Genomic DNA, 24,620 nt, shown 5'->3' on the forward strand with positions numbered 1-24,620 from the left:
GCGGACCTGAGGGGAAGGGCGCCCGGGGGACGGGGTGGCTCCGCTGCCGCGGAGGGCAGCCGGGCTGGGAGGGAGCCCGGCCGGGACGGGCCGTGAGGAGGCGACCAGCGGCCCCGGGGAGGGACGGCTCGTACCGCCCTCCGCCGCTTTCCCGTGAGCCTCTGCGCCCGGCGGCGGAGCGCGGGGGGGTGTCCCGGCAGCAGCGCAAGATGGCGGCGGACAGCGAAGTGAGTGTTCCCCCCTCTCCTCCCCTGCGCTCTCCGCCGAGGCGGTCTCCCCGCTCACTGCTTCTCCCGCTCTCTCCCCCCGCAGCCCGAGTCGGAGGTGTTTGAGATCACGGACTTCACCACCGCCTCCGAGTGGGAGAGGTAGGTGCTGCCGCCGGTCCCGCTCCCCTCGCCGCGGACCGTGGCCGGGGGCTCTGCCGTGTTTGCCCCGGCCCGCTCCTGCCGAGGGGAGCCGGGGGGCCGCGTTGGCCGGGAGCCGGTGGCGACCCGGAGCCTCGTCCCGGCCGTTCCGGCGTGCGTCCGCGGCGGGGGCTCAGGCCGCAGCTGATGAGTTGGTTAAGAGGATCTAGTCAAGCTCTTTCTGAACTTAGTGAAAGGTCTGGCTGAATATCTGTTTGCAAGGGATTAGAATCAGCATCTGGAAGGCTTCTGTGGTTTTTAAGTAGCTGCCTGATTATTAAAATAGTCTTCTAGCTGAAACCTTTAGAAGTTAGTAGGACAATGCGTTCTTAATGTATTATTTTTTAAAATGCTTTTTCCAGTGACCATGTCTATGGCAGAAGAAGACAGAGATTCCAAGCGCTGTGATTTAAATCTGAAATTAGTTTGTAATTTTGTGTCAAATGCTTATTTATCTGTGAACAATGCTCCTAGCAGTTGCTGCAAGTAACTATCATCTGAAATGTAAACATAGGAGGACCATTTTATTTGTATAAGGAAGCAGTTTTTCCATTTCTATTGCAATACTTGGGGTTTTTTTGTTTGTTTGTTTGTTTTTTAAGGAAAAACATATTGCTGGCTTTTAGGGAGCTAAATTATAGTACAGGCTTAGTGTTCAGCAAATATTAATGCCTTTTCCCCTCCCTAATAGATTTATTTCAAAAATAGAGGAAGTGCTGAATGACTGGAAGCTTATTGGGATTTCTTCAGGCAAACCTCTGGAAAAGGTCAGTTACTGCTTCTGAATTTTCTTTTAGAATTTGAATTACTACCTAGTAATACACATGTATGTTATGTGTATTGCTGTTTTCTTAGGTGTTGCAGATAATGATTTGTATTAGGGAATTTTGCTTGTAAAAGTGGCAATTTGACAAACAGTTCCTGAAGATTTATTGGTGGGCTGTCTGCCAGACAGGCTACTTCCCTGATAAAGTTGGATCTTCGTATAGGGCCGAGTGATTTTTTTATTCCCAATTTTGAATCTGGCAATGTGGTTGAAGCTGTTCTAAATTCTTAAGGAGTTTCTTTTTGCCCTGCCTTGTGTCTTTGTCACACCTGACATACTTATGATTGAGGATTGTGTAGTACTACTTGTGACTCACTATGTTTCATAGATCGGAGAGATTTTTTTCAAAGTCTAATTAGAGCTTTTGTAGCGCTTTCTGAGTCCTGTAAAATGCAGAAGAAACTGCTAAGCTCTTTTGCGTAGTAGTGCAAATAAATTCAGCTGGTCTGGATTAAGTGGCTGCTGTGTTTCCAGAGGAATTTTATGACTCTTAATTTTAGTCAGGGTACAGAGTATTCAGAACAAAAACTTATGTTATCTAATTAACTAGTTTTCAACCTTAGCTGTCACTGTATTCTTATATGTCTTCTTTTCTAGACCGGACCTCTCTTCTTCATTTCTAGTGAGAAGACACCCTTTACGGATCAAAGGGTTGTCTAAGTTGCTTGTTTTTTTTTAGTAGCAGCATACAATTCTGTACAGTGATGTTGATTTTTTCCTAGAAACTTTCCTATGCTGTATTTTTGTTTAAAAATTAATTATCCTTACATACAGGAGTTTTGCAAATTATAGAAACAAAATCATTTATCAGCAAAAGCATATTTGAAGTAAATATTAAAGTAGTAGTTGCGTAGAATGGTATAGATATAGATAAAATCCCAGGTGGGAGACTTCTGTCTTTGGGCAAAGTTGAGGGTGCATATGCCTAAGACACGTAGTTGTATATGAGAGGATATATCTGCCTCTTTATTGCCATATAATTCTGAAGACTTCTCAGGGGGATGTCTGGTCCTTGAAATGAACATGGTTATTGGCAGCATGGATTTTAACATTCAGCTACCTTTATAATGAAGGGCTTTGATAATTGTTTTTTTGAAATTAAACCGTGCTTACCTATTTAAGAATAAATATTTAGCAGTAGAAAAAGATGAATAAACAGATCGTGTCGGCAGTATACTTTTTAACGCTTACTAATGTTAACCTAAATTTATGTGATCAAATAGTATCTTTTTTTCATGCAGGGTGTATACACCACAGGAGTGTGGGAAGAGAAATCAGATGAAATTTCATTTGCAGACTTCAAATTCTCAATTACCCATCATTTTCTTGTACAAGAACCCAGTGACAAAGATGGGAAAGAAGAACCGGTAGAAGGTAGCACGTAGTTCTCTTAGGACATGTATATCTGTAAGGATATGACAAAAGACAATTTCAGAATGTGGAATTCATAGTGTGTTGATTTGCTTCTGTGTGAAATTTTCTGGGATCTGACGGGTGTGATCTGACATTTCTGCTTTTGCTTTGACTTTGCGTTCGTCAAATTGCTAATATAAGTAAATTTTAAGTCAGCTGAATGGATGCTGATGCTCCTATGTATCAATTTTTTTCACAGATGCCCTTCCTCTGCCTATGCAGGACTTGCTGTGCATGAACAATGACTTTCCTCCTAGAGCTCACTGTCTGGTAAGATGGTACGTATACTGTCTCTCATCTTTAATACAAATAAGCATAGCAATTGAAAAATTTTCAGTGCTGGCACAATCATGTGTATATTTTTTTTCCATCAAGAGTTAAAGCTTAAGTAAAATGATTCTTTGTACTGGATACAGGAAAGGAGTGGAAAAAAAGCCCACCATAGTGGGCCTACTTTACTTCCCCCTACCCCCCTCCAATGTTTTTTTTCTGAATTTCATAGACTAACCAAGCTTTTATATTTGTAATATTTAGATGCATTCTTAAAAAGGAAAGCTGCAGCACCTTAAGAAACAACAACAACCATATTCTTAGTGATGCACATTTTTAGCACGTTATAGCATTGTTCTAGAGAGATTGTTTTTATGTATAGTTACAGTTGTTATTAATGTAAAGTAAAAAACTGAGGACTGATTGAGCTGGAAGCTCTCACGTTATTTTGAGTACAGTGTTTGAATTCTGTTAAACTCTGGTAGTTTGTGATTTGAGAATCTGCAGCACTCCATGCCCACTCAGTTCTTGATCTCTCTGAAAGAGGTACTCGCATCAAAACAACAGATACCCCAGTCTGTTGATGACAATTAGGTTATTTGGGTTACAGTATTTCTAAAAATTCTGCGTTTCAGTGGCTTGCTAAAAAACAGAAATGGGTTCTTTTTTCTCTGTCTCTTAAGGTATGGCTTACGCGAGTTTGTGGTTATTGCTCCAGCTGCAAATAACGATGCAGTTCTTAGTGAATCCAAATGTAACCTTTTGCTGAGTTCTGTTTCCATTACATTGGGGAACACTGGCTGGTAGGTGAAAGCATAAACCTTTTTACATGTCCATGTAAAACTCTAGCATACTGCTGTTGTGAGGAAAATGTATTAAATTGTTAGCAAAATACATTAAGAATTTGTTGTATTTGCACCACAATACTGTTACAGAAGATTTAAAAAAAAAAATTTCCCATGGAAACTTAAAAAAGATTGATTCAATGTGTTGTTTGTATTCATTATTGTTTAAAAACCTTAAAAGCTTTTAAAAACTGCTAGAAGTTGTTGGAATAACTGGTATACAAAGTATAACTTTTGGAAGAGGATTTCTTCCCCATGTGTGGTAACAGTAACTTTCTAATCTTTCTCAAAAAGTATTTAGACTGAAAATTAGGTAACTTGGATAGGGCTATGCTTATGACATGACAATTTGTTAGGCATTCCATTTAATGGTGAAGTTAACAGTATTTTTCTTTGATTCCTATTAAGTGTTTTAAACTGTGTTCCACTAGGAGAAAATACATTCTAAAGAATATGAAATTATGTTAAAATATTTAGTTAGTCTTAAAGACTGCAAGACAACATGACATTTTAAATAATCTGAAATATTCATGTTTTATAGTCAGGTACCACTATTTGTGCAAATACATCATAAATGGCGACGAATGTATGTTGGAGAATGTCAGGGTCCAGGAGTTCGAACTGACTTCGAAATGGTTCATCTTCGCAAAGTGCCAAATCAGTATACTCATTTATCAGGATTACTGGATATCTTCAAATCCAAGATTGTAAGTGCATCTGAATGTATATAACTGATATTAAGAATAATTATTTTATTACCTCGTTGCTTGTAGATTCACTTCTGTCTTGTAGAGATTTTTTTTTTTTGTAAGGATAAGGCTTACACTGCTGATGCCAATGAAGTCTTTACATTGAATTTTTTTCTCTAATATTTTCAAGGGATGCCCTTTAACACCACTGCTTCCGGTTAGTATGGCTATTCGGCTTACGTATGTGCTTCAAGACTGGCAGCAGTATTTCTGGCCGCAGCAACCACCAGGTAGGAGATTTGTGTCCTGAGAATAACTTGCTTTAAGATAAACAGTCAATGCTACAGAAAATGTTTGTGTATCTTGCCAGAAGAATTAAAACATTTTATGCATTACTAGGAAAGACTTCAGTTACAACTGACTACCATCCCACTCCCCATGACAGGCAAGCAAGCTTAAAGCTGTGGCTTACGGTTGTGATGGGTGTTTTGGTTAGGGCTGTGCCTAGCAAAATGCTTTCTTACTAGCGTTTAGAGATATAGTGATACTTCTAAAATGGTAGTATCTATTTGGAGAGAAAAGGGTGACTGGCTGTGGATCTGTAAAGATTTCGGCCCTGAATTCCTTAGGGAAATGTTTGGATTCAGGTTCTAGCAGGTGCTAATACTTCACAGGAGTATTTGTCAATTATCTCCATAAAGTAACTGATGTTAATACTTCACTATTTAAGTGTACTAACAATGGGAAAAGGACCTCACTTGAGTTAAAAGTTTGGATTTTTGTTGGTTTTGTTTACATGTTGCTAAATAAACCAAGCAGTTGATTTTTTTTATTTATTTTTTTTTTAATGCAGGAAAAGTTTCTGGTCAAGCCTTTTGTTATAGTAGCCTTGTATGAGGGGGGAAAAAAGGGTAAAGTAATGTGTAGTCTTGAATCTAAAGTACATACACCAGACTTGATAAGTTTATGCCATAGTGATGCTATTGAGGAAAAACAGTGAGTTTGCTCACTTGGTACTCTCACAATGAACTCTCATATGTTTGTTTGGTAGTAACACTTTCTTCCTTGGATGTCAAGGATTTGTTTTTAACAGACTTATTTCTATATAGGTAGCATCAGAAAATAAATTACAAACTCCTCCTGGCTCAAAGGTAAACAAATCTGTAGGAAAAAGGTAGATGTTAGTTCCTTCATTAGTAATGTGGTATTTCAGGCACAAGGTAGTGGATCAGTGAAAATGTCCAAGCTCTATTCTTGACTTGGTAGTTTTATGTAACAAGGTTAAAGTATTTAGGGCACACTTAAAGAGACAGAACCTGTGGGACCTTGGTCTGGTTACCTAATTGTTTGGCTTTCCTTTGCTTTAAAAAAAAAAAAATAAAAAAAAAATACACTAATCAGAGGTATGTGTTGAAGAAGTCTGTGGTGAAGTTGATCCTGTGTGCTTTGTACCTAAGGAATGTTGATAGCATGTTTAAAAGAGAATCCTACTCTTTAGGGTCAGAGAAAATCGGTGCTGTTTTAAGTGATAGTTTCTCTTTGTAGGTAAACCAAGTTTACCTAAAGAACTTGGGAAGCTAGTTCTACAGATTTTATTTTTTATTATTTCTGCAGACACAGAAGTCTGTTTTCTGTAGTCTCTCTCTCTGCCTTGGTATAGTTATTCACTAAGTCAGGATCCCTGCAACTAGCAATTAAGCACCACTCACTTCCCCCTCATCCAGTGGGATGGGGGAGAGAATCAGGGAAAAAAAAAGTAAAACTCATGGGTTGAGATAAGAACAGTTTAATGGAACAGAAAGGAAGAAAATAATAATGAGAATAACAACAACAACAATAATAATAATAATAAAAGAATTGGAATATACAAAACAAGTGACGCACAATGCAATTGCTCACCAGTCGCCGACTGATGCCCAGTTAGTTCCCGAGCAGCAATCCGCCACCCAGGCCGACTCCCCCCAGTTTATATACTGGGCATGATGTCACATGGTCTGGAATACCCCTTTGGCCAGTTTGGGTCAGCTGTCCTGGCTGTGTCCCCTCCCAACTTCTTGTGCCCCTCCAGCCTTCTTGCTGGCTGGGCATGAGAAGCTGAAAAATCCTTGACTTAGTCTAAACACTGCTTGTCAACAACTAAAAACATCAGTGTGTTATCAACATTCTTCTCATACTGAATCCAAAACATAACAGTATACCAGCTACTAGAAAGAAAATTAACTCTATCCCAGCTGAAACTAGGACAGAACAGTTTGAATAAATTCTACTCTTAGAGGATTCTGGTTAAGGGAGCTAGTGCCATAGTGTATTGCAGAAAGTGGAAATGGACAACATCAGTTTTACTGCTGTAGCTACATGCAGTTGTGGTTTTCTGTTCATTGTGGAGAACTAGACCCGTACTTCATTACCCTCACTCAATTAGCTCTTCTCAAATAAACCCAAAGAATTTAAATGTCTTTTATCTTCTCTGAAGAAGAAATTATGTAATTAAGTTATCCAAATACCTTTATCTTTTCTAATACCTCACTTGTTTGCTACGTAAACAGTTTGCCAGATGCATTTAAAATTAAGGATCAGATACTGTAATAGAATAGCATTATTGTAATGGCATCACAAAACATTACTATCCATTTAAATTTTTGTTCCGTGAAGGCTATTTCTGATTTATATATTTGAAGGATATAACATGGGAAGTGGCTGAGGATGCTGGGAGGAATCTTTAAGTACCTGGTATTACAAGGAATCTCCCAGATCACTGGGTTAAATCTTTAACTGTAGGAGACATATCACTCTTTTCATAAAATTGTCAACCTTTTAAAAAGTAGTTGGTTTTTCACTCTGTAGAGTTGCTCTTCTGGAGTATTCCTGTTCTGCTTGGAACTGATTTCCTGCCCAAGTATTTTTATGGCAAATTAGTGTCTATTTGTTCTTGTGTCAACATAGACTCTTCAAGGCTGCCTTTATAGCTATAATCTTTGCCTGTATGAAGGGAATAACCTTCCCTCAATATGAATTACGAGAATTTTATGTGGTTTTGAATGTTCTGTTGCATTTCTGCCGGAAACAATTACTTTGTATGCTAGGATTGCATTTTCATAGCTCTGTCTCCTTAGCTGCTCAGCTATTGTCTGGTCATCCTACATGCTACAGTCTTTTTACTGTGAAATTAACATGATATGCTTCTTAAAATATTCCATAAATTCTGTGTGGAAAATGTATTGATCTGTCTTCAGATATAGATGCTCTAGTTGGGGGAGAAGTTGGAGGCCTTGAGTTTGGGAAGTTACCATTTGGTGCCTGTGAAGATCCTATTAGGTAAGATAAGAGTTCAGAAAACTGTGTTTTATAACTTCCTTAATGGAGGACTTAAAGGTATGTTATTTCAAGTCTTAGCTTTGCCTGCCTATCACTTAGTATGTCCCTAACAGATATTTAATTATTCAAGTACATAAGAAACATCTGTGAAAAGTAATGGTCTAATAGCAAGTAAGACCATTTGCAAAATTATCTAATGATAATTCAGAGTTCTAGCTCCTAAATCATTCACCATAAACTTCTAGAGTACTCCATTAATCTCTGAAACTATTACGTTGAAATATACCTTAATTGGAGATAAACTTTAAAAATGGTGTGCCTTCATTCAAGGGTTGGACTCGCTCTCATCTTTTATTTTTACATTTGTAGAAGACTTAAATTGAGAGGGGCTGTAAACTGAGTTATTACAGTCTCTCTGTGTCCACTTCTGAACACCCCGTCACCACTTAGCAAATCTAGGAACCATTTTAATGTATTAGACATTGTTTAATGCTGTAGGCAATTCATGAAAGGTGTTCTTTCCTCTGTACCTGGATGGGTAGAATACAATGCACAGTCTCTCCTTTTGTAGAGATAAGTTGTGGGTGAGTCCTGTATGCCAGGTACTAGTAGTAAAGTTTAGCGCAATACTGGGTGACATGCTGTAGAATAGCTGATAGAATGTATGCAGCGAGAGAACTCATTGGAGAACATGCACATTTCTGGATGTAGCTGCAAAATCCATGGAGGGACTTAAATATGAACTGTCACAAATACCTTTCAAGATCTTAACTATGATGGAGAGAACACTTTCTACTAGCACTGAAAGATTAAATCTTGTTTTGTTTCAGTGAGCTTCATTTAGCTACTACGTGGCCTCACCTAACAGAAGGTATAATTGTCGACAATGATGTTTATTCGTAAGTATTTTTTCTGAGTTGCATATATCTAGAAGTGTACTGTATTTGTTAACTACTGCATTTTAGTGACATCTAAAATATTGCACGTGGCTTTGTGTGTGAAAGAGAACCCATTTTGAGAAATGCTAAGGTCAGTTGATAGAACATCTCATTTGTGAAAACACCTTCTTTTGAAATGCATTTCTGTGTGAGAAAATATTACTGTATTGTAATCTCAAAAGAACACACACCTCTATTGTCGGGCATATTCTTGTGCTAGACTTAAGTCGCGTGTATTATGTATTTCTTGGGAAAAATTATAATGGAACGTGGAAAGCAAAAAGAATTAACTGAGTGACATCCCTCTCCCAAAAACTATGATCCAGGTTTTCTACTAAGCCTCCTAAAGAGGAAGAACAGTGTATACTGATACTTAAGAAAGAAGAAAAAAAAAAAAGTGGTTTATTGTTTTAATTAATGCAGAAATGCATTTTCAACGTTAATACACTTTAAAAGAAGACAATTCAGTTGTGTTGTAACTGAATTGTTCTCATGTTTTTCTTATTCATGTTATGTATGTAGATGAGAACAGGGACTCTTGCTTGCATTTTAAAGTGTTTGTCATGTTCTCCTGTGGAATGTGGTGTATATTATGGCTTCCATGGCCTAACTGGCTATGACATTCCATTATTGAGAATTTGATACTCATTTCTTGCATACTTATGGTGATAGCATGATGCTTGGTTTTTTGTTTTTTCTTTTTTTTTTGTTTTGTTTTTGGTTTTGGTTTGTTTGTTTGTTTGTTTTTTGGTTTTTTTGTTTTGTTTGGTTTGGTTTGGTTTGTTTTTTTTTTGTTTTGTTTTGTTTTTTTTTTAAGTGACCTGGATCCTATTCAAGCACCCCAGTGGTCTGTGAGAGTCAGAAAAGCAGATAACCCTCAGTGTTTATTGGGTAAGACATCAGAATTCTTATCTTCTCTTATGGCTTTTAAGCTATTAAGTTGCGAAGTTAGGATTGAATTGTTGATCACCTGATGACTTCTGTTTCCTCGCCTCCCTTACTTTTTTGAGTGGACAGTATCTTGGGCTTCTTTTTCAACAACACAAGCTTTGCAAAAACATAAGTTTCTCTCGTAGGTTATTCTGCATTTGTGTACCGTGAACTTCATTGCTGTTCTTACTTCACCAGGTTCCAGAGAATAAGCATTTGCTGTGTGTGTTCTGTGAAAATTTAGGTTTCTTAGAATCTTTGAATTTTATGAAGTGCTTTCTGCATATACTCATTTCCTTAGTTGAATCAATCTCTCTGACAGGCAGGATTGGTATGCTTGGAGAGCTGTACTATTGTCTGTCCTCACCTTTTAGCTTGTAGGGAAAAGGGCTTCAAAACTAAAAAAAAAAAAAAAAAAAAAAAAATTAACGTGCTGCAGAAGTTTCATCTTGCTTTGGGTGAAGAAGTGGATTAAACTGCATGCAGAACTGTGCTCTGGAGACATAGTGCACATCTAGACAGCTATCAGCTTTCCTAAGCTTTAGTTATGTGGTTTAAATATTTGTGCTTCAGAACAAATTATCATGTTCTTTTAGATGAAATATAAAATTTACCATCCCTTAGGAATCACTTTGAGGGTTAGTTTACTGTTCAGTGAGATTTTAATTGAGTAGTTGTTCAGAAACTTTGTTTCTCTTATAGGTGACTTTCTTACTGAATTCTTCAAGCTTTGCCGTAGGAAGGAGTCAACTGATGAGATACTTGGAAGGTCTGCGTTTGAAGAGGAAGGAAAAGGTAAAACTAAAATCTTGATGATTTGTGTTATTTGATTTTAATTGTTAGGCATTTTCTATAATACTCCTAGAAATTATCTGGTCAGTGCTATGTGGTATGATTTCTCATGAATTCTAGGCAAGCTTAGCTCCCAAAGGCTCAGAAGACAATTGCCTCTGTTATAGTTGTTGGGTTGTTTTTTTATTTTCTTTCACTGGAAAACAAGAGTTTAAAATTCGAATAGTGAGTACAAGAGCTGGTTTTGAGCAAACATCAAACATATTTGTGTGCATCTTTTTATCTATTTTTGTATTTTTCCCACTTTTTTTTTCCTGCTTTTTGAAGTACTATGTGATGCATGTTTTAACAGCCAGTTTAAAGAGTCTTTAATCTGTTTGAGAGGCTTTGCTGTCATCTTCCAGAAAAAAACCCCAAACCCCGAAACCACCAAATAAAAATAACAAACAAAAATTACCTGACCAACAGGTCAGACTTCATCCCAACAGTAGAGATACTGACATCTTTTTGATGTCACTGTCCCTTTCTTTTGCTTTTCTTGCTGTATATGGTGAACATTCCTTTCTTTCCTGCCTCTTGTCACCTTTTCTTCCTTCCAAGTGTGGCCCGTATCAATGTATTTTCTTTGGTTGTACTTGGTCTTAGTTTTGAAAGAGCTCACTGGTTAGCTTAAAAAGGTGTTGGACTGAGTAGGGTATGTATTACTCTTAGTGCTTGACATACAGTCTCGTTAGCCCTCCTTATCTCTAATTTTCTTGAAGTGGTTCTTCAGGCTGCTGGTAATTACTCACTTAAATTTGTCTGCCCTCTTTTTAACAATGTTAATTCATTTAATTGTAAGAGAGGTTCTAAAGTTTACCAGCAACAACTCTGGAAAAAATCTTTTGATTTGAGGAGTTTACCTGAGTGAGGACTCTAAAACAGAATTATGCTTACACCATGTAAGGTCATGTGTATAGTGATTAATACCGGATTTATTTAAGGCTTATCTAAAGCTCTAGCATATGCTTGAACAGTCTTTGTTACATCTAAAATGTATTTGCTGGTTTCATGTATAAACAAAGTTTAAATACTAGCTTGTCAGCAGGGGTTTTGCTGATACTCTGCCTGTAATTGTCTGCAAGTATGCAGTATTACTACAGTAGGTGGCAGGCACTGTCTACAGCCAACCCAGTCTAGACTTCATTCAGTAAAATAAATTAATGGCAGTCTTTGACTGCTTTGTGACCTAGTGCTGCTGCTTTATCTTTGAGGCTAAGAACAGTGAATATAATGTGTGGAACCTGACAGCACAGGGGTGTAGCTTCGGTTAACAGGGTGTTAAAAGTCAATACAAGATACACTTGACTGAATATGACAGGTGAACTTTTTTTAAGAGATGGTCTTGTGGGCTTTTTGGTTTTGTTTTAATTATTTTTATTTTATTTTTATAGAGGTTGCTGATATTACCCATGCTTTGTCGAAGCTCACAGAGCCAGCACCAGTCCCAATCCATAAATTATCAGTCACAAATATGGTTCACAGTGCAAAGAAAAAAATTCGCAAACACAGAGGTGTAGATGAATCGCCTTTAAACAATGAAGTTCTGAACACTATTCTTCTGGTGAGCTGTCTATGCATGTTAAGTGCTTATAAAACATGTATTTCATGCTTCCACTGATGCATTGGGTTTATGGTTTATGGCAGAATTATAAATAAAGGTCTCTGATGTCAGTTCTTTTATTTGAGTTGCATTTATCAGCTTTTTGAGACAGCCCAGGTTGTTACAAGTCTCTACAATATAAGTAGACTGAAAATGAACTCTGAACTCTGCTAACAGTTTTAATTCTGGGGATTGTTGGTATGTAACTAGCAGTAGCTTTAGGGAGAAAGTGGGAAGAGCAGGAAAAACCATACTGATGCAAGTTTGGATTTTTTTTTTTTTCTTCCCTTTCTTGAAGTTCTTATTTCCTGATGCTGCTGACAAACTTGCAGATGGGTTTGAAAGCAGAACGAGCACTTCAGTAGGAAACAATCCTCCTCCAGAGAATGAAGATTATGTAAGTTTTACTGATTGACACTCATGAGAGAGAGAGAAAGCAAATTTGAGTGCGTGTTCATACAGACTTTACTGTGGCTGCCCTATGTCTTGTAGTAGATCATTTTTGTAAAGACGAAGTTACCTTTGTGGAATCTCCAGGTAGAAATAGTGGGGTTTTTTTGTTTTGTTTTAGGTTGGTGTGTTTTTTGTTGTTGCTGTTGTTTTTCCTTCTAATTTTTTTTCTTTCTTTCAAAGACTTTAATTTTTTGTAGGTTATACTTAAAAATGTTATTTAGCCACTTGTATTGTCAAACAGGAAGGAGATCATATGGTTTTGAAAAAAATGCCATTGTTCCTATATGTCCTGCTTTCTTTTATTTCTTATGTAGAATCTCTTCAGTCAGTTTAAATCTGCTCCTTCTGATAGTCTGACGTACAAACTAGCTTTATGTCTTTGTATGATAAACTTCTACCATGGAGGAGTAAAAGGAGTGGCACATCTTTGGCAAGAATTTGTGTTAGAAATGCGCTACAGATGGGAGAACAATTACCTTATTCCAGGGTAAGATTTGTTTGTTTGTTTTTGTTGCTTTGTCATAGAAAATATTCTTTGTTTCAGGAACAGAGTGAGTTCACTATGACTTTGAAACATACTGGTTGTTTCTTTAAATTGCAAATATTATCCTCTATTTTTATGACCCTACTTCCTTAAATCAAGAAAGGATAGGGAGTAGGGAAAAGCATCTGTGCCCCCCTTTGAAAACAAGATGCCTGGGGGAAGCTCAAGTTAAATAGCACTCCACTGTGTGAGTGAGGGTGGGGGCTGAAAAAAAGCTTATGCAATTACTTGGCTTGCAGTTTACTGTTAGGTAAAAATGAAGGAGCTGATATAGGGAGAAACACGTTTGCTTTGTGGTGTAGTTTTGCCAGTTTTCTAAGGGAGCTATTCCAAGTTCCTGCTGGTATAATAGCCTTTTCAGGTAGTTAATGCTGTCTCAAGTGTTCCAACCCTTCCAGGTTATGTCTGCTGCAGCAGGGCTTGTTGCAGACCAAACAAAGGGCTTTGTCAAGATAAGACATCAGTGTAGAGTAAAAATATATCTTTTTTTTTTTTTTTTTTCCAAGTGGGATGGACTGGCCGTTTATTGACTAGTTTTTTACTTTCAAATGGCTACACTAACAAACAAAAGGGAGCTTGGAATATATAGAGGTTACTCTACTGTATCATTGCAGTTTTAAAAGTAAAGTCAAAGGTGCTTAAGTTTTGTTTGAAAACAGCTACCCTTTTAACATCTAAATGGAAAACTGACCAGGAAATACAGGGTGTGTCTGTTTTGTAGTAGTGTGAATGATCTCTGAGCTTCAGAAATGACCTTTAGGAAATAAATGTAGTTTGACTTGCGGGGCTTGCTCTGTCACTAGCTTGTCTAACAAGACCATAGGTGAGCTGCATAGTTGAAATGGTGGGGGTGGGTTCAATGTGGATATTTGCCCCTCTTTTGGATTTCATATGATTTAAGACCACATGTGTGTGAAAGATTCAACTTTATAATTGATAATGGTTACACTTCTACCTTTTGTTAGATTAGCTAATGGCCCTCCAGATCTGAGATGCTGTTTACTGCATCAGAAACTTCAGGTAAATATCCCAAATTTAAGAATGATTTTTCTCCTAAGGAAACTGTCAGAATTAAAGCAATTAATTAGCTAAATATATTGTTTTTGTAGATTTAGTTATGCTTGTATTATTGGGTCTGGACTTCATTTCTTGGGAAAATCTTTGTTATAGCAACAAGTGCAATGGAATTATAATCTTTTAGAATTATAAGAGATTTTTGGTGACTCTCCAAGTTTTTCTGTGACATTGTTTCCCTAAGAAGTAGTTGCTAAACATACTTTTTTTCCCCTTTGACTTGTTAGATGTTAAATTGTTGCATAGAAAGAAAGAAAGCAAGAGATGAGGGGAAAAGGGGGAGCATGCCTGATCGTTCACCTGGTGGTACTTCTGGTGATACTGGCAAAGGAGCAGACCACTCTGGAGATAACCCTGATAAGGAAAAAGAAGTTGGCAAGTCTTGGGAATCATGGAGTGACAGTGAAGAGGAATTTTTTGAATGTCTAAGTGACACAGAAGATCTTAAAGGAAATGGGCAGGAAAATGGAAAGAAAGGAGGAGCAAAAGAAGGCAACAAAGAGTCTGTAAACTTAAAGCCAGAAGGTCGTCTGCATCCACACGGAAAGCTGACACTGCTGCATCCAGGAGAGCCTCTCTACATTCCAATAACACAGGTTGGGTAGCAGGAGCTGAGCCAGATGCAGTACAACTCTCATGCAATATGGCTTATGCCTAGGACTGTGAAATGGGGTATAATTTGCAGGTTATAGCCTTATCTGTAGTTAAAATTGGTAAGTGTTTTTGGCCTAAGACCTTGTTTTCCATTTTTAAAACTTGATGAGGCTGTTAGACTGAAATCTCACATGCTCTTTGTTTTATTTGAGAATGGGTGTGCTTACCAAATTTCACTCAAAACAAATTTTTTTTAAACAAGAATTAAGTTGTCTTGCCTACCTTAAATTTGGGTTTCTTTTTATTTCCAGCTCTTGAGGCACCTTCCATCCCCTCCTTACTTTCTTTCCTGTAAAGTGGAAACTGCCATGGTCCTTCCACCGTGAAGATTTCTAGCTCACTGACCAGAGTACTGGATCAGTTTTGCTGCTGCTTTTTTTTCTTTTTTTTTAAATATTTCACAACTCATATCCAAAAGGCCATAGTCATCAGGTTTTGGTACCATTATCTAAAGCAGGTTTATCATCAAACTACTAGAAATGTTACCTGACACAGACTTTCTTGCAGAGTGACTAGGGATGAAATAGGAAGCAGTGGTGTCAAAGGAAGTAGTTTGAAATCAGCTGTGCATGAAGAATACAGTGTTGTTCATTCACTTGAGAGAAATTATTTTTAATGAATGTTGCTTTGCATGGGTAAAAGGTATGAGCAGAGAGTAGTCAGGCAAAATGTTGTCAATTATGTGCTGACAGTATCAATGGCAGTTCTACATTGCTTGAGGTGGATTTTCATCCATCTCAACAAAATATTATCAAACACTTCCTGGACTTTATCTGGATTTTGGCATTTTAATATGTCCTTATATTGTTACTTCATTCTCATGTTGTTTTCCTTTTAGTTTCTTTTTGTTAGTGTCTTCTTCAGACGTGCAGCTTTAGGCTAAGCAGTTTAAGCAATAGAAAGTTATGATTATTTCCTCTGACTACAAATAAAGCAGAATGAACTTTTGGTGACAGGGAGCTTTCCACTTCTCCTTCCTGAATAAGGGCTAAGTCTAGGAGAGACTATTTGTAAACTTGTCTTTTTCCATGTTGCAGGAACCAGCACCCATGACTGAAGATTTGCTGGAGGAACAGTCTGAGGTACTGGCGAAACTAGGGACATCAGCAGAAGGCGCTCATCTTCGGGCACGCATGCAGAGTGCCTGCTTGCTCTCAGATATGGAGTCTTTTAAGGTAGTACTACTTGAGGAATTCTATGAGATTGCTTTCTTCTTAATTAAACTATCCCTCTTGCTCGTGTTGAACAATTTTGAAGGTTTTAAAGGTGTTTTTTCTTCACAAAACAGTTTCAAAACAGTTTAAAGTTGAAAATAAAAACCTACTGATAAAACTCTTAGAACATTTCAAAATTTATGACTATCCAGTCTATTGTGCTGTAACGTTCTGCACAATGTCTTTGGGAGGGGAAAAAACTCCCAAAACATACAGTTGATAAATTTGGAATTAAAGCATGGACAGGCCCATAAAAAATGATGTCAGAAGAAAACTAAGCATCAAAGTCCTGAATCAAAATTACATGTCTGCTTCCCACCATCTTGGAGCTTTCATTTAGTGTCTCTCTTACCTGTACTTTCTACTGTGTCTAGCTTTGTAAAATGCACCTTTAATCAGACTCCAAATGGATAAAATGTAAAGGAGGTGTAAAGAAAAAAAAAACCAACCCACAATCTACTGACATGTTTACAATTCTGTGTACGGACTTTGGGGAGTTAGACATAATTTTTATGTGTAGTTGAAGATGTTTTGTTCTTTAGTAGGAAGGATAAATTATCACTATTTAGAAGTTTTATACATCTGTTAATCAAATTGGGCCTGGACTAGCTGGGATTTTGGGTAATTTGTTCCACTTCTTTTCTGAGCTCTGCAGAGGGAGCTAAGACCACATACACTGCTGTCATCAAAGGATCTCAAAACTAACAAGACTGGAGATTCTGTCATGATATAGCCATACATTTTAAATTTTTTTAAATTATTGCAACTTTACTTTGTAGTAAAAGGGTACAGATGTACTGTAGAGTAAGTATTTATAACTTATCAATATCAGTTTATTAGCAGTGACTCATGTTATATTAGATAGATGTAGTGATGCAAGTGATCTAACAACTCAGAGTAAGAATATAGAACCATAATTTGAATTGGAAGTGCCCTCCTGATAGTTACATAGAATAGAAAACTGGGTTTCCTTTTATGTTCTAGACCTATGGATGTACTTATTTGTGTTGAGATTGCATCTATGAAAAATGAAGTTGTTTTTGTTTGGGAGAGTTTTTCAGTTTTTTTAAGTTCCTTTTTAAAGGAAGAAGAAAAGGTGAATTTTATTACTGGAGTGTTAAAAGATGGAAAGTCAGTGCTGAAAGCATATTTATGCAGCCCAGTGATTCTTTTAGGCTTGGGCTGTTTTTCATCTAAGCTTTTAAAGGTATAAGCTTATACATAAAAAAACTAGTGAAAATTCATATTTATTGCATGTATCAGGTACCAGATAGGAGCTTGACTTAACAGCATGATTTTGAGCTTGCCCAAAATAACTGATGAATGTACTGTTTTGAGGCGATAAGAAGAGAATTTCTTTGTTTTTGTTGATGGTGTGGGTTTTACCCCTTGCCATTGTCTTGGCTTATGCTTGATTCCCTCACCCTCCCAGGTCTCTTTCCTAGTGTACAGTCTGATGATGTGAACAGAATTCCCTGAGTTTTAGCTCCTAGCCTATGCTCTACCCACTAAACCGTATTGCCTTTTCACTCAGGTTAATGTGTTTTTACAGGATTTTTCAGGCACAAATTTTATCTCCTTTTCATTCCAGGCAGCTAATCCTGGCTGTTGTCTGGAGGATTTTGTGAGGTGGTACTCCCCTCGGGATTACATTGAAGAGGAAGTGGTTGATGAAAAGGGGAATATAGTAATTAAGGGCGAGCTGAGTGCCCGAATGAAGATTCCGAGCAACATGTGGGTAGAGGCCTGGGAGACAGCAAAACCAGTCCCAGCCCGAAGGCAGAAGAGACTCTTTGATGACACTAGAGAAGCAGAGAAGGTAAAAAGCTCTGTCGCTAGTGATAGTCTGATCTGTAATGCTTATAGCAGTCCTTTCTTCTTTCTTCTGCAAGATTTAAAATGCATTGTTGCACTATATTGTTGGAGTTATTAAACTGTTTTGTACATGGCTTAGGGTTAATCAGAAATTCTTGCTGCCATACAACAGTGTGTTTGAAGTATCTAAAATAATTATTGTGTGGAATGTAACTTCACAAGCTGTATTACTTAGGTACTTCTTTGAATTGCTAGTAAATAAAACATTTTTATCGGTGTGTGTGTTTTAGGAAACTAAAGTGTTCCTAAAAGATAATTATTTTTAGTTTCATTCTAACCTGTTGGGACTTCAAGCAATCACTGAGGATTCATGTAAAACTACCTATTGAGTCCTGTCTTACAGTGGTGCTCCCTGCTTGTGAATTCTTCAGTGTAGGTCCTCATCTTTGGGAAGTAGTTTTGATCACGAATAAATTAAATTTTCTAATGTTATAGGTGCTTCATTACCTTGCAGTTCAGAAACCAGCTGACCTTGCAAGGCATCTGTTGCCTTGCATCATCCATGCAGCTGTACTCAAGGTAAAGGAAGAAGGTAAATAATGTTTAATAAATTATTAAGATATTTTAGGGTGAACACTGATGCAATAATTACAACTTCTTTGTTTCTTTTCCTCCTAATAGAAGCACTAGAAGATATTTCTTCAGTTAAGAAGATTATTAAGCAGATAATATCCCATTCCAGTAAAGTTCTACGATTCCCCAATCCAGAGGACAAGAAGTTGGAAGTAAGGCTTTTGTAGTGGCTAAAACCTAATAGACTTTTACACTGTTCATGGGAGTGCTAAAAGAACATCTTTTTGACTTTCACTTTTATTAAACTCCTGCAGGAAATCATTGCTCAGATTATGAGTGTGGAAGCTATCATTGCCAGGGCCAGGTCTCTGAAAGCAAAATTTGGGGTAGAGAAATGTGAAAATGAGGAGGAGAAAGAAGATCTACAAAGGTGACGTGGTTATTTTTTTTCTTCCCTTTCCCTCCCTGCCCCTGGTGTTGTTTTGTTTTTCCTCTGATGCCCTTTTTTTTGTAGTTTCAAAATTTAGGACAGATGGAAGTGGTGCTAATACAGAAATAGTAAGGAACTGTATTTAGTAGCTATATACATTAGGTATCCCTGTCCCTAGGCTACCTAGAGATGTTGTATGTGAGTACCCTAAATGCTCGTCTAAGTAACCATGTCTTTGAAAACATGTGATACAGATTATTTTAATGGAATTTGTGGGGATTTAATTTATTTTTTCGTAATTTATTTTTCGTGTATGTAAAAGGTATATTTGATGAACTTTGTTACAATAGAGGTAAAATTAAAAGGACTAGGAATTTAGTACTTTCTATAACTAATATGGAATGGAATACCCCTCCCAAAGTTACATTTTCTTATTCTAGTCTCCTTACTAATTTGCAACATATTGCTGAGGAACCGTATGAATGAAAAGGGACAAGCCATGTTTCATTGCTTCACTGCCTGCTGTCAGATTATTTACCTATTGCTTAAGATGACTAATAAGTAACATTAAAAAAAAAATAAGAAGTTAACTTCTTGCTGCTGTGCTGATAGGGAGAGATGGTATTTTTGTAGTACATGTTGGGAATTCAGAGGAGTGATGTCTGACCAAAGCAATATCTTTGTGCTCAAAAAAACCTGTCATGTTGTTACTACTTCTGAGTGGCTGACACCATGAAGGCTTTTCATGTTGAATTTATACATCTGCATTAGGAGCCTGGGTTTCATTTATAGTTAATTGAGAGAAGTAGTCCTTCCAGAAGCTGAATTGCAGCCTAGGTGTTAATTGGCCCTGCTGCTGAAGTTGCAACGCAAACAGCTATATAATTCTGCCTTTCCTGACCTTACGTGGGAGGCTGCTGTGCTCAGCTTAGTTTTGAGCTACGCTATCTGTGAAAGAACAGCTGCTTGTATTGGCATGAAAGAGAGAGCAACAAGGTAGGAGGGAACAACTGAAGGCTAAGGGGGTTTTAGTCTTTAGGGTAGAGGAAAAGGAGTAAAGGGATGAAAAGGTGATGATAGCATTTGAGTGGGATGCTGAGAAATGTCAGGGTCCTTTAAACTTTTAGAATGGAGAACTCTTGAGAGTCTGCCAGTTCTCGCTCTGTGCAAGTGATGCTAGGTGGAGACCTCCTCACTGGAAACAACTCTGGTTTTAGATTAGCAAACTGGATACAGCTGAGAATTAAACATTCCTTTTCCTTTTCAATAATTTGTACCACCAGATTCGTAAACTGTCTCCTGGAGCAGCCGGAAGTGTCAGTTATTGGTGCAGGAAGAGGACCTGCTGGTAGCATTATTCACAAGCTGTTCGTGAACGCGCAGAGGGTAAGAGAGAGCTCTTGATTGCTTTGCAGCCACTTCTAATTTACGGAGTATGAAGCAACAACTTATCATATGATACCAGTTTATTTTGTCTGCATATATGCATGTATTGTCATAAATGTGCTTGAGGTTTTTTTTTGTGATGTTCAACATGATTTTGGCAATAACAATTGCAAGATGAGAGAAGAGTAAGTGACCTGGGATGTGAAACAATTAAAACCATCTGGGTAGATAGAGATGTCACTGATGTTTGATTTACTTCAGATGGTAACATTGGTAATGCTATTATGGCACAAATTTCTGCTTTATTGAAGTTACACAATATATGCAACATCACAGCAAGAACATTAAAGTGTGTTGATTATTTCACATAGGAATGTAGAGAAACATCATAATATTTAGTATTTTAGAAGTAACTTTTTAGACTGAGGCTATACTTGGAATACTTGAGATTTCTTCTGTGGAAACTAGCATGCTTAGGAAGAATTTCAGTTCTTTTCCAGTACAACTCTACATTCAGTTTACTTATTGCCAGTGTTGCATCTGTTTTCTGGAAACCCTTCCCCAGCCTATATTGGTATAAATGCTCTCTTTTTCTCTTAAGCAGTCTTTGTAGTAATTAGCCTTAAAGTATTGATTTCCAAACTTCTTGGACTGCAGTCGGCCTTCAGTTTCTGCTAGAATTACACCTGTTTGTAGCATCAAATTATCTAACTAAAATTTAACTGCAGTGGTAATAAGAAGGCAGCATAGTATTGCAGACATCTTAAAGCCTAAAATCCCATTTGGAAATCATTGCTGTAAAAATGTTGTGATTGGGTATTAAACACTTTTAAGGTATGGATGCTTTTGTAATCTGTATTTTGCAACTCAGCATAAAAAGGACCATTCTGAAAACAGACCACGGTTATTCTGAGAAATGAAAATCAGAACATTTATTTTATCCTTCTAGTCTCTAGGGAAAATCTGGTTGCAAATCTCAATATGTCAACCAGCCTTTCTTATGGACTTCCCTGTAAAGCATAAGATTGTGCCCTGTAAGCGTATGCACTTGCCTTTTTAATATTGAGGCATTATGTTTTTAAAGCCGAGTAAGCATTTCTAGTGTTAATATTCGATAAAGATGTATGGCTATTTCTAGTTTGTTTGGGTTTTTTTCTGTTGAAACATCAGTAACTAAAGCTAGGTAACAGATACTTCCCACTAGTAGCAGGTCGCTGTTAATTAAGACGACTTAGTGGGACAGGAGCTAACTTGCTACAAAAAAACCCTCGTGTTTAATCTACCATGAGTTATTTCAGTAGAGAGCTGTTTGGTAAATAGAAGTTGAATGACTTCCTTGTTCATTGCCTTTCAAACCTGGACTCCTCTCTGAGTTGTGTAAAATGCGTTGTTATATTCTCAAGTTTTCTCAGGAAAATTGTGATAGCAAATGCATGTTCTTGGAAGTAGAGTGCATGATGTCTCTAAACCTACAATCTCCTTCTAACCTCTTGTAAGTCACCTCTGACTTGCCTTTGTTTCTATCTTTCATCACTGGTTCTTTTCTCATCCCTTTCCAAGCTGACTGAATCTTCTGATGAGGTAACCAACTTTGTCCCTCGTTTCCCACTCATCTTCCCTAGCTGCATAGAGTTGAACCTTTTGGTAGATATAGTACAGCAGCCTGGTTTAGTTTGTACTGTGTTCACATATTAAGCATAAAAACAATTTTGTGTTTCCAGAATGGTTTTTCCTCATTCACAGACTTTATTTTTAGAGCCTAACAGGTAGTGAAAAGAGAGAGAAATCTTTAAAAAAAACCCCAAACAAACAAATAAAACCCCCACAAAAAAAACAAACCAACCAAAAAACATTTCTTCAAGTGTATATTAACATTTTCTGATGCTGAAATGTGTGGCCTTGCCTTTATATTTTTCTCTGTCGTCATCACTGTGTGTTTATTGAACAGCCAGATGTTTTGGGGGGTTAGGTAGACATGGGCAGTACCTGAATGTTACAATCCTAGATACCAGTATTTACTGAAACTACTCTGCTGAACTTTTTGGACAGAGATAGAGGTTTGGAGAAGAACTGGGGTAACTGCGTGAAGAAGTGGAACACAGGGAACATCCTCTGTTGGCTTCCTAGAACTGTTCTTATGGGAACAAGTGCCACTTGTCCCTGGTGACTTCTCCTATGGCACAGGCTGCAGATCCGAGCGGTGCTGGGTCCCCGCTCCTGGGGAGCGTGGCGGGAGAGGGGTGGGAGCAGAGGTGCAGTGGGGCAGCTGAGAGGGGCCACGAGGGTCGTCTGGTGAGTTCTGCCTTGCCTCAGTGACATTGATAAGCTTGAGTTGCGTACAATTAAATTAGGACCCTCTAGGGTATTGGGGGATGTGTGTGTGTGTGTATATACATGTAATTAGGCAATGTTTATTGGGCTAATTGGAGCATGCCAGCTGTTCTGCCAGTATTCAGACTTCAGTGTTGCTGCTGACTAGCTCTGAGGCAGTGAGCATTGATGGAGATTGCACAGCGTCTCGCTTGCTCTGCGGTGTCATTTTGGCAAGCCTCTCTCTGGCCATGAAAAGCAGATATCAAAGTAGTATTTTGAGTTTGAAAAGGCAGGTGACTTTTTCTCAAGACCCCAGTAGTGGTGCTGGTTATTTTTAAAAGGAGGCTGGCTTGGCCTTGTGTAGGCACAGAGAGCTGAGGAGGGAGCCCTGCTTGAGAAGGGGGCGTTTCGTCTGGTCAAAACCTTTGCTTCACTGTCAGAAAATCAGGAGCTTGGGCTGAGCTTCACCATCACACATAAAAGGTTCTTCCATTTGATTGTGCACAGTTTATTTCCTGACATCCCATTAGTGTCTTGCTCTGTGTACACATAAAGCCTTTTGATGTGTTTACATTTCTAATCTTCCTCATAAGTATTTTCTAAATCCTCATGTTAAGAAACAGCTTATAATTATACCTCTGCTCTTATTTAAGGTTTCTGCAGTGCCTCCACTTGATGAAGAATTGAGATCGGTTTCATCAGAGGAGCGAAGACTCAACACGGGGACTGTTTCGGATTTCCCACCGCCCACGGGTCGCGAGGTGATTTTGCGTACAACTGTCCCCCGCCCCGCAACTTACTCCAAACCGCTGCCCCAGCGCATGTACAGCGTGCTGACGAAGGAAGATTTTCGGCTTGCAGGTGCCTTTTCAGCAGATACAACGTTCTTCTGATGTAACCCGCTGTGTTACCTTGTGTGTCTTCACAAGTAACATGCTGTTCATTTTCCTTCGGGGCAGTTAACGTTAGTGCTTGACTGGCTTGTGGTGAGGAGACAATACGGTCAAGGTCATCGTTAGTGACGGAGGGTCATGTTCCCAAGGACAGAGCTGAACTGGCAGCTGAGAAGGATGCCTATAGCAACTCTTAACTTGGAGGTTTGGAATAGCTTCACAAGTAGGTTTAATCAGATCTTTGGGGAAGAAAGTTTAGCAATCTCCTCTCTGTCCAAAGGGAGTGTTTTGGGTTTTGTTTTTTTTTTTTTTTTGCATTAGCTTAATAATGGACATGAATTGGCTGTATGGAAATATTTCATGTTGAAATTCATGCAGAGTGTGCTGCTTTACAGTTCTTAATCAGACTTTATCAAGTGACATTAGTCAAATTAATGTGCAAACATTAAGTAATTTGTACTGCTAATCATAAATATTGAGCCCAGTATTTTTTGGTTAATCACTAAGTTGCAAATACTTTTAAAATATCCTTATTCTTATTTAAGGTATACAGTACATTCTAGTTCATGCTAAACTCTCCTAGCATTGCAGCGGTTGTCCAAAAAGATCTTGTCTCCCAAACAGAAAGAAATAGATTTGGGGGTCTAACTGGACAGTAAGCCTGATTGATAGTCTGAAGTGCATCACTGACAGTTTTGGGTACTTGATATCCTTTCCCTGCACCCAAGGGCCAAAGCTGTATGTGAATGACACGTACAGAGGTGTTCCACTGTCGGCAGCTTGCTGGCATTTGCAGAGACCCTTTGAATGCATACTGTGTCTTTGAGCTGATATGATGGAACAATTCTACTCCCTACTGTAAACTAAGCCCACCGGCTGTCACGCAGACACTATGAGGTGTATGTGCCAATGTTGCTTTACGGTGATCTTTGTGTGTTTTAATGAGAATCAGCAGAAGATCAGCATCACTTTACACAATGAAATGTAAAAACAGCTAAAATATTGTTAACATTACTCAATAAATCTAAACTTATTATTGACTTTTTTGGGTACCAGCCGTGGTTTTATCAAAACACTTCTAAAATGTCATCCTTCTATAATTGGTGCTAGGAAGAGCATTGTTTATGAGACTGACTACATTAAGTATAGAAAGTTAAGTTCTGCCCCAAATAGTAGGGTCCTAGGTGTTACCCTAAAACTTCTC

The 24,620-nt window shown here is 38.1% G+C and overlaps 1 protein-coding gene across 2 annotated transcripts; it reads left to right on the plus strand.

The window, feature by feature from the left end:
• Positions 1 to 159: 159 nt before the first annotated feature.
• Positions 160 to 24,456, plus strand: RAB3GAP1 (RAB3 GTPase activating protein catalytic subunit 1). Of its 2 annotated transcripts, XM_075028902.1 has the most exons (24): positions 160 to 227; positions 313 to 368; positions 1,099 to 1,174; positions 2,475 to 2,607; positions 2,846 to 2,924; positions 3,600 to 3,719; positions 4,303 to 4,468; positions 4,641 to 4,740; positions 7,684 to 7,765; positions 8,596 to 8,664; positions 9,521 to 9,594; positions 10,336 to 10,428; positions 11,859 to 12,028; positions 12,366 to 12,464; positions 12,835 to 13,007; positions 14,030 to 14,084; positions 14,366 to 14,734; positions 15,830 to 15,967; positions 17,598 to 17,825; positions 18,317 to 18,413; positions 18,503 to 18,606; positions 18,709 to 18,824; positions 20,108 to 20,210; positions 23,177 to 24,456. In XM_075028902.1, the coding sequence occupies exons 1-24, from the start codon at positions 210 to 212 to the stop codon at positions 23,414 to 23,416; spliced, it is 2,958 nt and encodes a 985-aa protein (XP_074885003.1). In that variant the 5' UTR covers positions 160 to 209; the 3' UTR covers positions 23,417 to 24,456. The 2 variants fall into 2 exon arrangements, 1 of the variants encoding a protein (XP_074885003.1); XR_012650515.1 differs by lacking the exons at positions 20,108 to 20,210; positions 23,177 to 24,456 and having other exon boundaries at positions 18,317 to 18,400; positions 18,709 to 18,822.
• Positions 24,457 to 24,620: the final 164 nt, after the last annotated feature.

Source organism: Buteo buteo, chromosome 5 (assembly GCF_964188355.1).
Source record: "Buteo buteo chromosome 5, bButBut1.hap1.1, whole genome shotgun sequence".
NCBI lineage: Eukaryota > Metazoa > Chordata > Aves > Accipitriformes > Accipitridae > Buteo > Buteo buteo.